Source organism: Pseudorca crassidens, chromosome 10, assembly GCF_039906515.1.
Source record: "Pseudorca crassidens isolate mPseCra1 chromosome 10, mPseCra1.hap1, whole genome shotgun sequence".
NCBI lineage: Eukaryota > Metazoa > Chordata > Mammalia > Artiodactyla > Delphinidae > Pseudorca > Pseudorca crassidens.
The window spans coordinates 89614701-89628336 of record NC_090305.1 but is presented as its reverse complement, the minus strand read 5'-3'; the positions used below and the strand labels follow the sequence as shown (position 1 = coordinate 89628336).

At 40.1% G+C, this 13636-nt stretch overlaps 1 protein-coding gene across 1 annotated transcript in view; it reads right to left on the bottom strand.

Annotated features, from left to right (window-relative positions):
* PPP4R2 (protein phosphatase 4 regulatory subunit 2) overlaps positions 1-13636 on the bottom strand; it is a 152086-nt gene that overhangs the window by 115253 nt on the left and 23197 nt on the right. Inside the window, exon 3 of the mRNA XM_067755216.1 lies at positions 8293-8424. Within this exon, the coding sequence (XP_067611317.1) occupies positions 8293-8424 (132 nt within the window). The remainder of the gene's footprint in view (positions 1-8292; positions 8425-13636) is intronic.

Here is a 13636-nt window from a genome sequence, read left to right as displayed (position 1 = left end):
GATTACCTATTTCTCCCTCTAATTCTGTCAGCTTTTGCTTCAAGTATTTTGGGGGCTCTGTTGTTAGGTGCATGAATGTTTACAACCGTTATATTTTCTTTGTGGACTAACACATTCATCATTATAAAATGTTTCTGGTTTTCTCTAATAATGTTACATATTATATTCGATTTTATCTGATACTAGTATAGCCACTACAGCTTTCTTGTGGTTGCTGTTTGATTGACATATCTTTTTCCATCCTTTTGCTTCCAACCTATTTGTATTTTGAATCTAAGGTGTGTCTCCTGTAAACAGCACACAGTTGGATTGTATTCTTTACCATCTATCTCTGGCAATTTCTTTCTTTTGATTGGAATTTTACCCATTCTTATTTAATGTTATTATAGATACAGTTGAGCTTATGTCTGCTATTTTAATTTTTGTTTTCAATATCGCATGTCTTTTTTATCCCTGTAGTCTTCTTTTAACTGCTTTCTTCTGCACTGAGTATTTTCTAACATAGCATTTTAATACATTTTTTCACCATATTTTTTGAGATATTTCCTTGGCGGTTGCCCTAGAGATTAACATATATATCTTATCAGAATACACTTCAGATTTACACTAACTTCATTCCAGTGAGATATACAAATGTTAGTCATATATAATTCTATTCCCTCTTCTCCATTTTATGACATTGCTGTACATATTACATCTATACTGATACAAACCCAACAGTATAATTGCTACTTCTTACAATTTTATGTGTTTAAAGAAGCTGAGAGAGGAAGAAGAGCAAGTATATATTTATGGAGTTTGTTATATTAACTTTTTCATATGCCATTTTTAATTTTCTTCATTTGTTCCTGTGGATTCAAGTTACTATCTGGTGTCATTTTCTTATTCCATACAATTTTTCCTCCATTCCAACCTCCTTTGTGCTATTATATATACATATATATATATATATTTATATTTATATTACATTTCTATGGTACAGGCTCAACACATGATTATTATATACATAATGTTTTATACAATTGTTTTTAAAATCAATCCAGAGAATAAAGGGTAAAAAATACTCACTTATATTGTCTTTTGCATTAATGCCTTTATTGGTGCTCTTTTTTTTTTTTTTTTTATTGTGAGTTTTGAATCACTGCCTGGAGTCACTTGCTTTCAGCCTGAAGAACTTCCTTTATTCTTGTGGTTCTGCTGTAAATGAATTATCTCAGATGTTGTTTATCTGGGAGCGACTTTATTTCACCTTCATTTTAAAAATCATTTTGCTGGATATAAGGTTTTTGGTTGACAGTTCCCCCTACTTTTTGGCACTTCAGATAATGTTATCTCATTGCCTTATGGCATCCATAGTTTCTAATGAGAAGTCAGCATATAATCTCATTGGAGTTCCCTTACATGTGACAAGTTATTTTTCTCTTGCTGCTTATAAGATTTTGTCTTTGCCTTTCAGGACGTTTACTATGATTTATCTGTGTGTGGATCTCTTTGAGTTTATCTTACTTGAAGTTAATTGATTTCTGATGTGTAGATTGTTTTTCATCAAATTTGCAAGTTTTCAACCATTATTTCTTCAAAAAAATTTTTTTTCTCTATTCCTTTCTCTCTCTCCTCCTTCTGGTGCTCTCATCATACATGTCCTGGTGGATCTGATGGTGTTTCACATCTCTGAGTCTCTGTTCAATTTTATTTGTTATTTTTCTCTGTTCTTCAGATTGTATAATCTTTACTGGTTATCTTCAAGTTTACTGATTCTTTCTCCTTTAAGTTCAAATCAATAGTGAGCCCCTCTAATGATTTTTTTCACTTCAGTTATTTCACCTTTCAACTCCACAACTTCCATGTGGCTCTTTTTTTAAAAAAATAATTTAAATTTCTTTATTGATAGTCTCAATTTTATGAAACATTGTCATCACATCTTACTTTACTTCTTTAAGCACAGGTTCCTTTTGGTGCCTGAATATATTTACAATGGCTGTTTTGAAGTCTTTTCCTCCTAAATCTGACAGCTGGGTCCTCTCACCAGGCAGCTTCTGCTGCCTGCATTTTTCCCTGTGAATGAATCACACTTTCCTGTTTATTTGCCTGCCTCATATTTTTTTGCTGAAAAAAAGTTAGAGCATATTTTTAGCATGTTAATATATTTTAGCATGATAATGCATTTTAGGATGTTTTAGCAATTCTGGATAACTCTCCCCTGCCCACCGCACACCCCAACTCAACATACAGGGCTTGTTCATGTTGTTTGCTTGTTTATTTGTCTAGTATCTTGACTGGGCTATTTCAGTGAAGCCCACTTTATCCACTGTGTGAAACCTATGATGATTTTCCTCAGTGGGTGCAGCCTTGTGCATGTCCACAGTCACCCAGGATGACAGTGGTTTTATCAGGGCTCTCTCTGATGGACGCTTCTTCTAATCATCCTCTTAGGCTGTGCATCCCTGCTGGTATTACACCCAGCTATCAGCCTTCACTAACTGCCAGCCGATTGCTCTACTGTTTTTTTTGTTTTTTTGCGGTACGCGGGCCTCTCACTGCCGCGGCCTCTCCTGTTGCGGAGCACAGGCTCCGGACACGCAGGCCCAGAAGCCATGGCTCACGGGCCCAGCCGCTCCGTGGCATGTGGGATCCTCCCGGACCGGGGCACGAACCCGTGTCCCCTGCATCGGCAGGCGGACTCTCAACCACTGCGCCACCAGGGAGGGAAGCCCTGCTCCACTGTTTTTGACAACGGCCTGAGCACAAGTTGATCCTGCAGTATGATCCATTAAATTCTGGCCCATTTGCAGGGATAGTTTTTGAAGTTGGTATTTAAACTTTGTTCTGACACCAGGAGTGCAGTTTTTATTTGTCTCTTTCCCTGGGTCTCCCTTGTAAACTAACTAGCCTATCGTTTAGCTTGTTGCTCTCATGAAGCTTTCTCTTAATGAACAGAGCCTCTGAACCCTTGGACATACTTACCTGAAATTTAAGTTCTGTAAGATATAGCTGGTAGAGAGGAGAAATGCTGATGACCTGCCCCTCCCAAGGAAATACCATAGCCCTCAACTGGGAGCTGGGAGGATCCCTGTGTTCTTGACTGAATTGTCTAGAGTTGGGTTTCCACCACGCAGAGCTAGAAGGGGAGAGGGAGGGAGTGGGTCATGATTCAAGTGTCACAGACTCTTGCTCTTCCTTATTAAGTTTTAGTAGATTTTCTTGAGTAAGAAATCTGTTTCTTACTGTGCTTAGGTCCTTAGGACAATTTCCAAAGACTCTAGATAGTTGTTTTAAAAACAATGTTCACAGTTATGCTTGTTTCACTGGGGAACAGTTTCCAGAGCTCTCATGCCACCATTTCAGATGTCACCACCCTGCCAGGCTCTTGTTCTGCTGCAGTAGCTAAGCGTTAGAATTTGTCTCTCAGGCTGCTTCAAGCAGTCATCATTCTCACAGAGCGAGCCCTGCAAAGGACGGGGAGAGAGACAGACACAGACCCGGTGACATTATAGGAGCCTTTGGATCTAGCTGTGCTTGAGATGAGCCCTCTGATCTGGACTCCACAGTCAGATAAGTGAATAAATTGCCTTCTTTGCTTAGCTAGTTGCAATGGAGTTCCTCTCACATGTAACCAAGAGTTGTAACTAATACCCTGAATGTCAAACTTTTAATAATGTGTGAGTAAACGATAAGTACTGTGGAAAGCTTGTTCAACAAAATTAGTATCTAGGGTCATTTTCATGTGATATTTAGGTAGTTAATCTCATCCTGATAATTTATGGCCTCTGAGTACTTGAAGAAATAGATAGACATCATTTATGATGATTCTAACTGATGTTCCTCTTAATAAGCATTTTTAATACGTTCCTATTTGCCTGTCAATATTTGTTGCTACCCAAAGGGTTGTTTCCAAGGAAGTCTCAATGTTAATTGCTAATTCTGAGGCATAATATTAATAATAATACAGAAGCCTAACTTTAATTATAGAAAGGTCTAATAAGTCAGGTAAACCTCTCTTTTCCATCGGTCTATGGCAAACTTATTAGAACATTTCTGGTAAGCATACAGTTTTCCAAATATTTGAACCAGATAAAGACCTCTTTAACAAATTAGAAGTAGAAAGAGGGAAGACTTATGTTGTTGCCCTTGATGTGATATAGAAAATCTAGGTAATTAAGATTTTTGCTGATTTGGGATATTACTACTTTGACATATTAAAGCATGGGACAAGTTTGTTGGAAACATAAGAGTTAGAAATTCTCAGGATGTATTTATAGTTCAAGACTGTGAGCAATTTTATCCAATCTCTCTTGATAATATTCTTCCCTAACTCCTTCCTTGAATGTGGATACTTATGACAAGTTTTATGAGCAACGGCATCAGACATTATTATAATCCTGGAACTTACAAAACTTGGTCAAAAAAGTCTTCCTCTGGAGGATGACTGGAAAGTGCCTTAACCTACCTCATATTACCATGTTTGGTACCGCTTGCCAATAAAGTCTCTGTAGATTCTGCAATCCAGTGATTTCTTGTCATATTTTAAATATCTCTAGGATCTCCAGAGGAGCACATTATTGAGAAGACAGGTCTTTATAATCAAACAGGCACAGTGTGTAACAAAATGTAGAGATCCATTATGCAATCTCACCAATTCCTATTAAATGAGGAAAAGGTGATGTGAATTCACAAAACTCAGTTATTCTTATAGAATAAAGGCTTCTGGCCTTCACTAAGGAAAAAGGGAAAAGTCCTCCAAGGTCAGTTTTAATTGACAGGTTTGATTTATTTGTGATTGGCATATTGTTTTAAATACTTTGAGCTTCTGAATTACCTGAAAGCAGAATGCAGTCTAGGGAGCTTAATCAAGTCATCTGCTGTTTACTTTGCACTAATAATGGTCCTTAGATCCACCATTCACAGAAATAGAAAAGTAAGCATCCACTGATTTAGGACTTCATAAATCTTGAATTGGTGGGATCTGAATTCCACTAATTGTACTTGAGAATCTAACAGTCTTGAGTTGCAAAGACACATGCTCTGATTAGTAAAATCTTACCTGAGAAAGGGTTTCATCTACAGGTTTGTTGTAGATGACACTCCCTCAGAAAAGAGGTAAGGGTTTCCCTGGCGCTGCAGTGGTTAAGAATCCGCCTGCCGATGCAGGGGACGTGGGTTTGAGCCCTAGTCCGGGAAGATCCCACATGCCGTGGAGCAACTAAGCCCGTGTGCCACAACTACTGAGCCTGCGCTCTAAAGTCCGCGAGCCACAACTACTGAAGCCCGTGCACCTAGAGCCCCTGATCCGCAGCAAGAAAAGCCACCACAATGAGAAGCCTGCATACTGCAACGAAGAGTAGCCCCTGCTCCCTGCAACTAGAGAAAGCCCGCGCAGCAGCAGACTCAATGCAGCCAAAAACAAAAATAAATAAAAATTAAAAATAAAAAAAATTTAAAAATTTTAAAAAAGAAAGAAAAGAGGTAAGACTGTGATTCTCAGTCAACCGACTGACCAGGGCTAGAATGTTTGCATTTTATTTTATTTTATTTATTTGGTTGCACTGGGTCTTCGTTGCAGCTCGCGGACTCCTTAGTTGTGGCATGTGAACTCTTAGTTGTGGCATGCATGTGGGATCTAGTTCCCTGACCAGGGATCAGATCTGGGCCCCCTGCGTTGGGAGCACGGAGTCTTCACCACTGTGCCCCCAGGGAAGTCCCTGCATTTTAGAATCTCCATCTCCTCTGCAGTGCCTCAGCAGCACACGGGTCTGGTTTTACAGAGACGAATTTCAAGGAGAACATCACCTAGACTTTATTTCAAATTACCCTGAGGATCAATATATCTCACTGATGTCCAGAAACTCTATGTTTATAATCTTCTGTTACGATATACAACTCAGGGAAGGTAAATGTCCTGTCAACTGCAATCTGTCTTTATTATTTTTAAGGAGGGCTAATTTCCATTATCAAAAGCAGATAAGGAATGTCAGCACTCATTTGTCATTCAGAATGGAATAGACTTGTTTAGCTGGGAATGAATGAAAACCATCATGTGGTGGGTCTGTTTTTTTAGTAGTGGCAATCAAGTCACAATTCAAGGTCAGGGAAGATTCAAATGTGTTCTACTGGGTTGCTACTATTTTTTTGCATACGTTGGGGAGACAATTTTCCAAAAATAACTTGGGATTTCTAATATTTTTTCCCCTAAGACAGAGATAAGAAGCAGAAGCCTGAGATTTTCTCTCGTCTTCTCAAATAGTAGTTACTTTTCGTTTCACCAATCTGGAGATGTTGGTTCTGATTTGGGGCAGTCTTTTCTTACTCCCATTTTAATGCAATGAATCCCACCTCACAACCTGTATAAAAGGCTGTGGCATGTGAAAAATAAGTCATTTAGTAGTGAGTGGGCTTGTGCAGCAAATCAGCCCCAAGAGTACAGCCAGGCCTTGTTTTTTTCACAGGTTCTGCACAGGAAATGCTAAAACTGCCATTTGCCATTTGGGATTTCAGACCAACAGATGGTAAGACCTCCCTGTGTGGGTGTTTCCCAGGCACCTCGAAATCAAAATATGACCCAAATTACACTCATCTTCTGCCTTACAAATAATGGTCTTTCTTTAGCCTTTTCCATCTCTAAATAGCACTGCCACCCATTCTGTAGGCTGAACTATAAGAAATTGCCTGTTTTGAAGGTCATAAGTAGCTGAATACTGGCAATGTCAAACAGATCAACCTTCATAGCTGTTCAGGTCAGACACCTGGGTGAGATCTTTATCACCTCCTCTCCCCTTCAACTCCCACAGCCAGCCAGTCACGGGGACTGGTAATTCTATTCCTCAGGCACGGTCTGCATCCATCTCTAAGGCAACTGTCATAGCCGAAGTCAGTATTAATTGGCCTCAGCAATTCCACTGTCCACACTGCAACGAACCGGTGAGTCCTCTGTATTACCCAAGTCAGATCACCTCACTTTCGTGCTAAGAATTGTTCAATGGCGTCTCACTGCCCTTAACGCAAAGACCAGACACTCCAACATGGCTTACAGAGCCTGTAAGCTCCAGCCCCTGCCGACCTCTTCTATCGTACCGTGCTCTATCTTCTGGTTACTGGACCCTCTATCTTCTCAAACGTGTTCCTGTCCACTTTTGCAGTAGGGCCCCTTTGTACCTACTATTCCATTTGCCTGGAACTCTTTTCTCTCATTACCCACCCTAGTCTCTCAGTGACCCCCTACTACTCCTTCTTTCACGTCTCAGCATAAAAGCCATTCCTCGAGAGAACCTTCTAGAAATCCCCCAGACCAGAGTGGAACCCCATGTTACATACATCCATGAGACTCTGTTCTCCACCTCAGCATGGATCACATTTCTAATTACCTGTTCAATGCCTTGCTAGACTCAAACTCCAAGGAGGCAAGACCAATAGATAACTAATAAGGACCTACTGTGTAGCACAGGGAACTCTACTCAATATTCTATAATGACCTACATGGGAAAAGAAACTAAAAAAAAAGTGGATATATGTATATGTATAACTGACTCACTTTGCTGTACAGCGGAAAGTAACACAACATTGTAAATCAACTCTACTCCAATAAAAAAAAAAAAAAGACCACAACTGTCTTGCTCGCCACCATATCGCCATCACTAAGCCAGGGCTTTGCACCTAATGGGCGCTCAAGAAGTGTTTACTGAAGGCATGACCTTCACAAATGTCAAGGTTACAGTTCACAATTCAAAGCTGCCATCTTTGTTCAGTGATATTCTCAGTTTTGGAATATCTTCGGTGATTTTTCTATTTAGAATTTTAAAGGAGGAAACAAAAACATTCAATGTGAAAATTCAAAATGGAAAAGGTGAACCAGAACTCTGGACCTTCTCTGAATTATCCCCTAGCATAGCTACATCTAGAAATAGTTATTATTATAAGAGAAATAATAATAATCTAGAATAACACTTATTGAGCACCAACTAGGTGCCAAGCTTATGGAGGAAAGTGAGGCTTAGAGAAGTTAAGAGGTTTAGTGAGGTCCACACAGTTAGTAACTGGTGCCTCCATAGTCACAAAGACCCATAATCCAAGACATGCTTGGGATGCTCTCAGTCCCTCAATCTTTGGGAAAGACAATTTCTCAACCACAGGGACCCTCTCTCTACACCCGGAAGACTCAGAGCATCAACTACAGAAACCAAGAGGAACATATTTTCCACTGTAATTAAAATGTCTCTAAACACACCCTAGTTAATTCCATGATGTTTCCAAGAGCAATTCTCTCCCAAGCAGCATCTTATTAAAAGCAGGTGTTCCTACCGGAAGAAAGAGTCTCTGGGCAGCGCACGGTTTGAATAATTTCTTCCATTCCTGAGGGTTTCCAACCGAAAATGTGATGGGGTAGATTCTGTACTCAAACTTCTTTGTATATGAGTCTGGCCACTGTCGTAGCTGAAAAACATGGAAGGTCAGGGGAGGGTGATTAGACCCCAGAAATATGAAAAACACCTAAGTCTTCTGCATGGCCAGGTGGAAATTATTCAGGTAGCATACGAAGAAAGTCTAATTTTATCACCACAATTTATGCTCACTGAATAAAAAGACCATTGCTAAGATTTTAAAAAATAACACCCAGAGTTGGCAAGGATGATGGGAAACTGGCACCTAAACTGCAAGGGTAAATTTAAACAAACTTCCAGGATGGCAATTTGGAGACTAGTAACAGCAAATCCCAAGACAGACGCACAACGACTTTCACTGAAACATAGTTTGTAATAAAAACAAACAAACAAGCAAAAAAACCTTGTTCAATACTCAATGCTCAACAATAAGGAATCGGGAAGACGCATTACGATGGAACTACGCGGTGGACTAATGTACAGTTAAAGCAGATCTATATGTGCTGTCATGAGAAAATGGTTACAATATGTAGTTAGGTTTTAGTAAAAGCAAAGTACAATACGAAATATATAATATGGTTCTATCTTACAGGGAAAAATATATGCATACGCTTACACGTAGAGAAAAATCTGAACAGATATGCGCCTAATTGTTAAACGTGGGTACCTGTGGAGGAGGTGGTGGTGGTTTCATTTTCTAAGTTTATATTTCTGTGTTCTTTAAGACTTTTAAGGACAGTGTATATTACTTTGTCTGCATAAATTAATTTTATAATAAAATTATTTTAATTTATAGACTTTATTTTTCAGAGCAGTTTTATGGTTACAGAATTGAGCAGGAAGTACAGAGACAGTTCCCATATACCCTCTCTCCTTCCCCTCCCACCCCCCAGTTTCCCCATCATTGACATCTTGCATTAATGTGGTACGTTTGTTACAACCGATGAACCAATATCAATACATTGTTAAGAACCAATATCAATACATAGTTTACATTAGGGTTCATTCTCTGTGTTGTGTAATTTTACAGGTTTTGACAAATGCATGATGTTCTGTGTCTACCATTATAGTATCATACAGCATAGTTCTACTGCCCTAAAAATCCCCTCTGTTCCATCTACTCATCCCTCCTCCCTCCTTTTCATCTCTGAACTACTGGCAACCACTGATCTTTTTACTGTCTCTCAGTTTTGTCTTTTCCAGAATGTGATATGGTTGGAATCACACAGCATACAGTCTTTTCAGATTGGCTTTTCTCCTTGGCAATATGCATTTAAAGTTCCTCCACGTCTTTCTGTAGCCTCACAGCTTATTTTTTTTATCACTGACCACTATTCCATTGTATAAACATATCACAGTTTGCTTGCCTATTCATCTATTGAAGGACATCTTGGCTGCTTCCAGTTTGGGGTGACTAGGAATAAAGCTGCTCTAAACATTCATGTGCAGGTTTCTGTGTGGACAGTTTATCAGTTCATTTGGGTAAATACCAAGGAGTGCGATTACCAGATTGTATGGTCAGCCTACATTTAACTTTCTAAGAAGCTGCCAAACCATCTTCCCAAGTGGCTGTACCATTTTGCATTCCCACCAGCAATGAGTGAGAGCTCCTGTCGTTCCACATCCGCTTCAGCATCTGGTGTTATCAGTGTTATGGATTTTAGCAATTCTAATGGTATGTAGCTGTATCTCATCATTTTAATTTGCAATTCCTTAATGACATGTGATCTTAAGCATCCTTTTCATATGCTTATTTGCATATGTATCTGTGTATCTTCTTAATTCTTTTTAGTTAATGCCTTCCCAGTGCCACAGTAACTCCACTTCTGAGAATTTATCCTATGGAAAAATTCCAAAAGTACATACACACTTATTACAAGGTTGTTTACTGTAGTATTGTTTGTAACAGTGAAAAATAGGAAACAAGGTAAATAAGAAATTGGTGAAATAAGCTCTGGGATAGGCTTACACAACAGAATACTATGCAGCTACTAGTGACAATGTTGCAGAAAAAGGTCAGCAAAACATGGTAGTGGAAGAGCCAAACCCAGCCTGCTACAAATAGCACACAAGCCAAGAATGGGTTAGACATTTTTAAATAGTTGGAAAAAATAAAAACAAGAGGGCTTCCCTGGTGGTGCAGTGGTTGAGAGTCCGCCTGCCGATGCAGGGGACATGGGTTCGTGCCCCGGTCCGGGAGGATCCCACATGCCGCGGAGCGGCTGGGCCCGTGAGCCATGGCCGCTGAGCCTGCGCGTCCGGAGCCTGTGCTCCGCAATGGGAGAGGCCACAACAGTGAGAGGCCCGCGTACCGCAAAAAAAATAAAAATAAAAACAAGAGTAACACTTTGTGACATGTGAAAATCACATGAAATTTGAATTTCACTGTCCATAAATACAAGTTTTGTTGGAACACAGCCATACCCATTTGTTTAGGTATATCTATGGCTGCTTTTATAAGAAGGAATAGAGGTGAGTAGCTGTGAGACCAGACAGCCTGCAAAGCCTAAAATAGTTACTACCTGGTCTTTCACAGAAAAAGTTGGTCAAACCCTATTTTAGAAGAAATTCAGTAATATAAGTAACAGTGATAGAAAATATAGAATATAATTCCATTTCTGATGTTGATATGACAAGAAATGTAAATAAATACACAAAAATTGTTCTCCTCAGCATTAATATGATGGTTGATTTTTTTTATTTCTGATTTTATAACTTTTTTTTGATAGTTTACATTTTTACTCTCTGTCCACTAATACAACTTTTTTTTTTACAGTGTACATGTATTGCTTATATAGTCGCATAAAATTTTTTGAAAAACCACACCATTGGGAACACTTTAAATTTGCAATTTTGAGATGGATATTTGGGAGAGAAATCTTCAGGCATAAATACCCAACACAAGTGCACGAACACATCAGAACTGACACTGGGCATGAATATTCAGTGCAACAGTACCAACCAATCAGAACAGACACTGGGCACAAATACTCAGGACAACTGTGCCACTGCACAACAGCCCAAAGGAGAACGGGAAGGTCCCATAGTCTACTGATTTCCTTGACTCTTTGATCTTTAGCATCCTGTCTTCTAGAAGGGTTTATCCACCTTTGCCGATCCATGTCTTTTAAGTGGAATGTTCAGTCCATTTATATTTGTTCCTATGTCTATATTTGAATAGTATACTGACTCCAGCCACTAGAAATTCCTGTTGACACGTCTTCCTATGTCAGAGCTACACACACACACACACACACACACACACACGATGTCAATGCCCCATGGGGCCCCACCTATCACCAGAACGGATTGGTGGCCATCCCTGCTTCTGTGTCGCACTATTTCCTGATTCTGAGTCTGGGGCAGGAGCACAAATTAACCAAACTTAAATCATATATTTGATCCTGAACTGTCTGGAGAAGCTACGAAATCAACCAGCTGGCATTTTCAGCTTTTATACTGGGAGATGACAAAAATAAATGAAACTTTCAAATATTAAATACCAACAACGTAGACAGTAAATACCACCAGACAGTGTACTTAAGCAGCTTTAAAAAAATTTCTACTTAAGTATAACAGAACTCATCCACAATGCCATTTCCAGAGGGATAATGATGGCAATTAGCGTTTTGTTTTGTTTTGTTTTGACCCTGAGGTATGTGGCCCTGAGCATCTCCGGAAGTTATCCCAAGACACTCTGGATATTCCCACAATGCCTCAGTGTTGAAACTGACAACCTTCAGAAGGATGGTATAACCTGCGCCTCCACACCAGCATCTCATGTGGCTGAGCAGAAACCAACTGCCGCTGATCTATAGCTTCAGGGCTAACACAGTGCCCAACCCAGGGAGACGTTCCAAGGAATCTTTGTGGAATGAGAGAATAAATAGGTTATCTGATTCAGCCTCACAATTACACTCTGCAATAAGAAGAGCAAGAATCGTGGGTCCCTTTTGTATGTCTATTATAGATTTTTGCTTGATACAGATGAAGAAATTGAGACTGAGAAAAGTTCTGTGACTTACGGAAGAGCCAATATTTAACATCTAAACTTGCACCATGATCCCAGCATGGAAAAGAAAGGGGTGACTCCCTATGCCCTGCGGTGATGTGAACACCCTATTATAATCTCCTTTGCCAGTGGAGCTTCACTGGTCTAACAAAGAACTGAGGAAATAAGCCATCAGAGGGATAAAGTCAGCAGGGCAACGTAAAACGTGGCTCAACTTCACAAGTATCTGCAATATTTCCCCAAACTTTAGCTCCTAATTTATAATGTCCCCGGTTCTTTGGCTCATAACAAATTACCCCAAAACTCAGCAGTATAAAACGACCATTTATTATGCTCAGATATCCAAGGATCAGGAATTCAGACAAGGCACAGAAGGGACGGCTTGAGTCCGCTCCACAATGTCTGGGGCCTCAGCTAGAAGGCTTGGAGGCTGGGGGCTTGAATCGTCTGAAGGCTCGTTCTCACATGTCCGGTGGTGGAGGTCAATTACCGACTGGGGACCTCAGCTCCTCTCTGTGTGGGCGAGTTTGGACTTCCTCACTGCATGGTGGTCAGGTTCCAGGGCCAGGCATCCCTAGACAGAGCCAGGCACAAGCTGTATGCTTTCAATGATCTAGCTCCAGGACATTTGGCATACTCTATTTTATATACACATACGTATTATGTATGTAGACGTATCTGTGTTAGCCCTCGCCTTATAACAAATTACCCCCAAAGCTAGTAGCTTAAAACCACAAATGTTCATTAACTCGTATCATTTTTTAGGGTCAGGGATCTGTGAATTGGGTTGTTCCAGCTCAGGACCTCTCATGAGGGTGAGTCATGTGAAGGCTGGATGGGGCTAGAGGTCCTGTCTCCAAGCTCAAGCACACAAGTGTCGGCAAGAGGCCTTCATTCCTTAACACACGGGCCTCTGCAAGGGCGCTCTGACATAAAAGCTGACCTCCAAGAGAGAAAGAGTGCAACCAAGATGGAAGGTGCAGTGCCTTATTAAACCTAATCTCAAAAGTGACATAGCATCACTTCTTCCCTATGCTACTGGTCACACAGGCCAGGCCTGGGACAGTGCAGGAGGGAAATATACAAAGGTGTGAATAACAGGAGGCCCTTTGGAAAACACAATCTGTTACACATCTATAGTTACACATACACATCTTCCTTCTCTTGTCTTTTTTAAGTCCAAGCCTGTATTATGTTCTGCTCTGTCCTCATGCCCCAACTTCTAGCATGCAGTAGGTACTCAATAAATGCT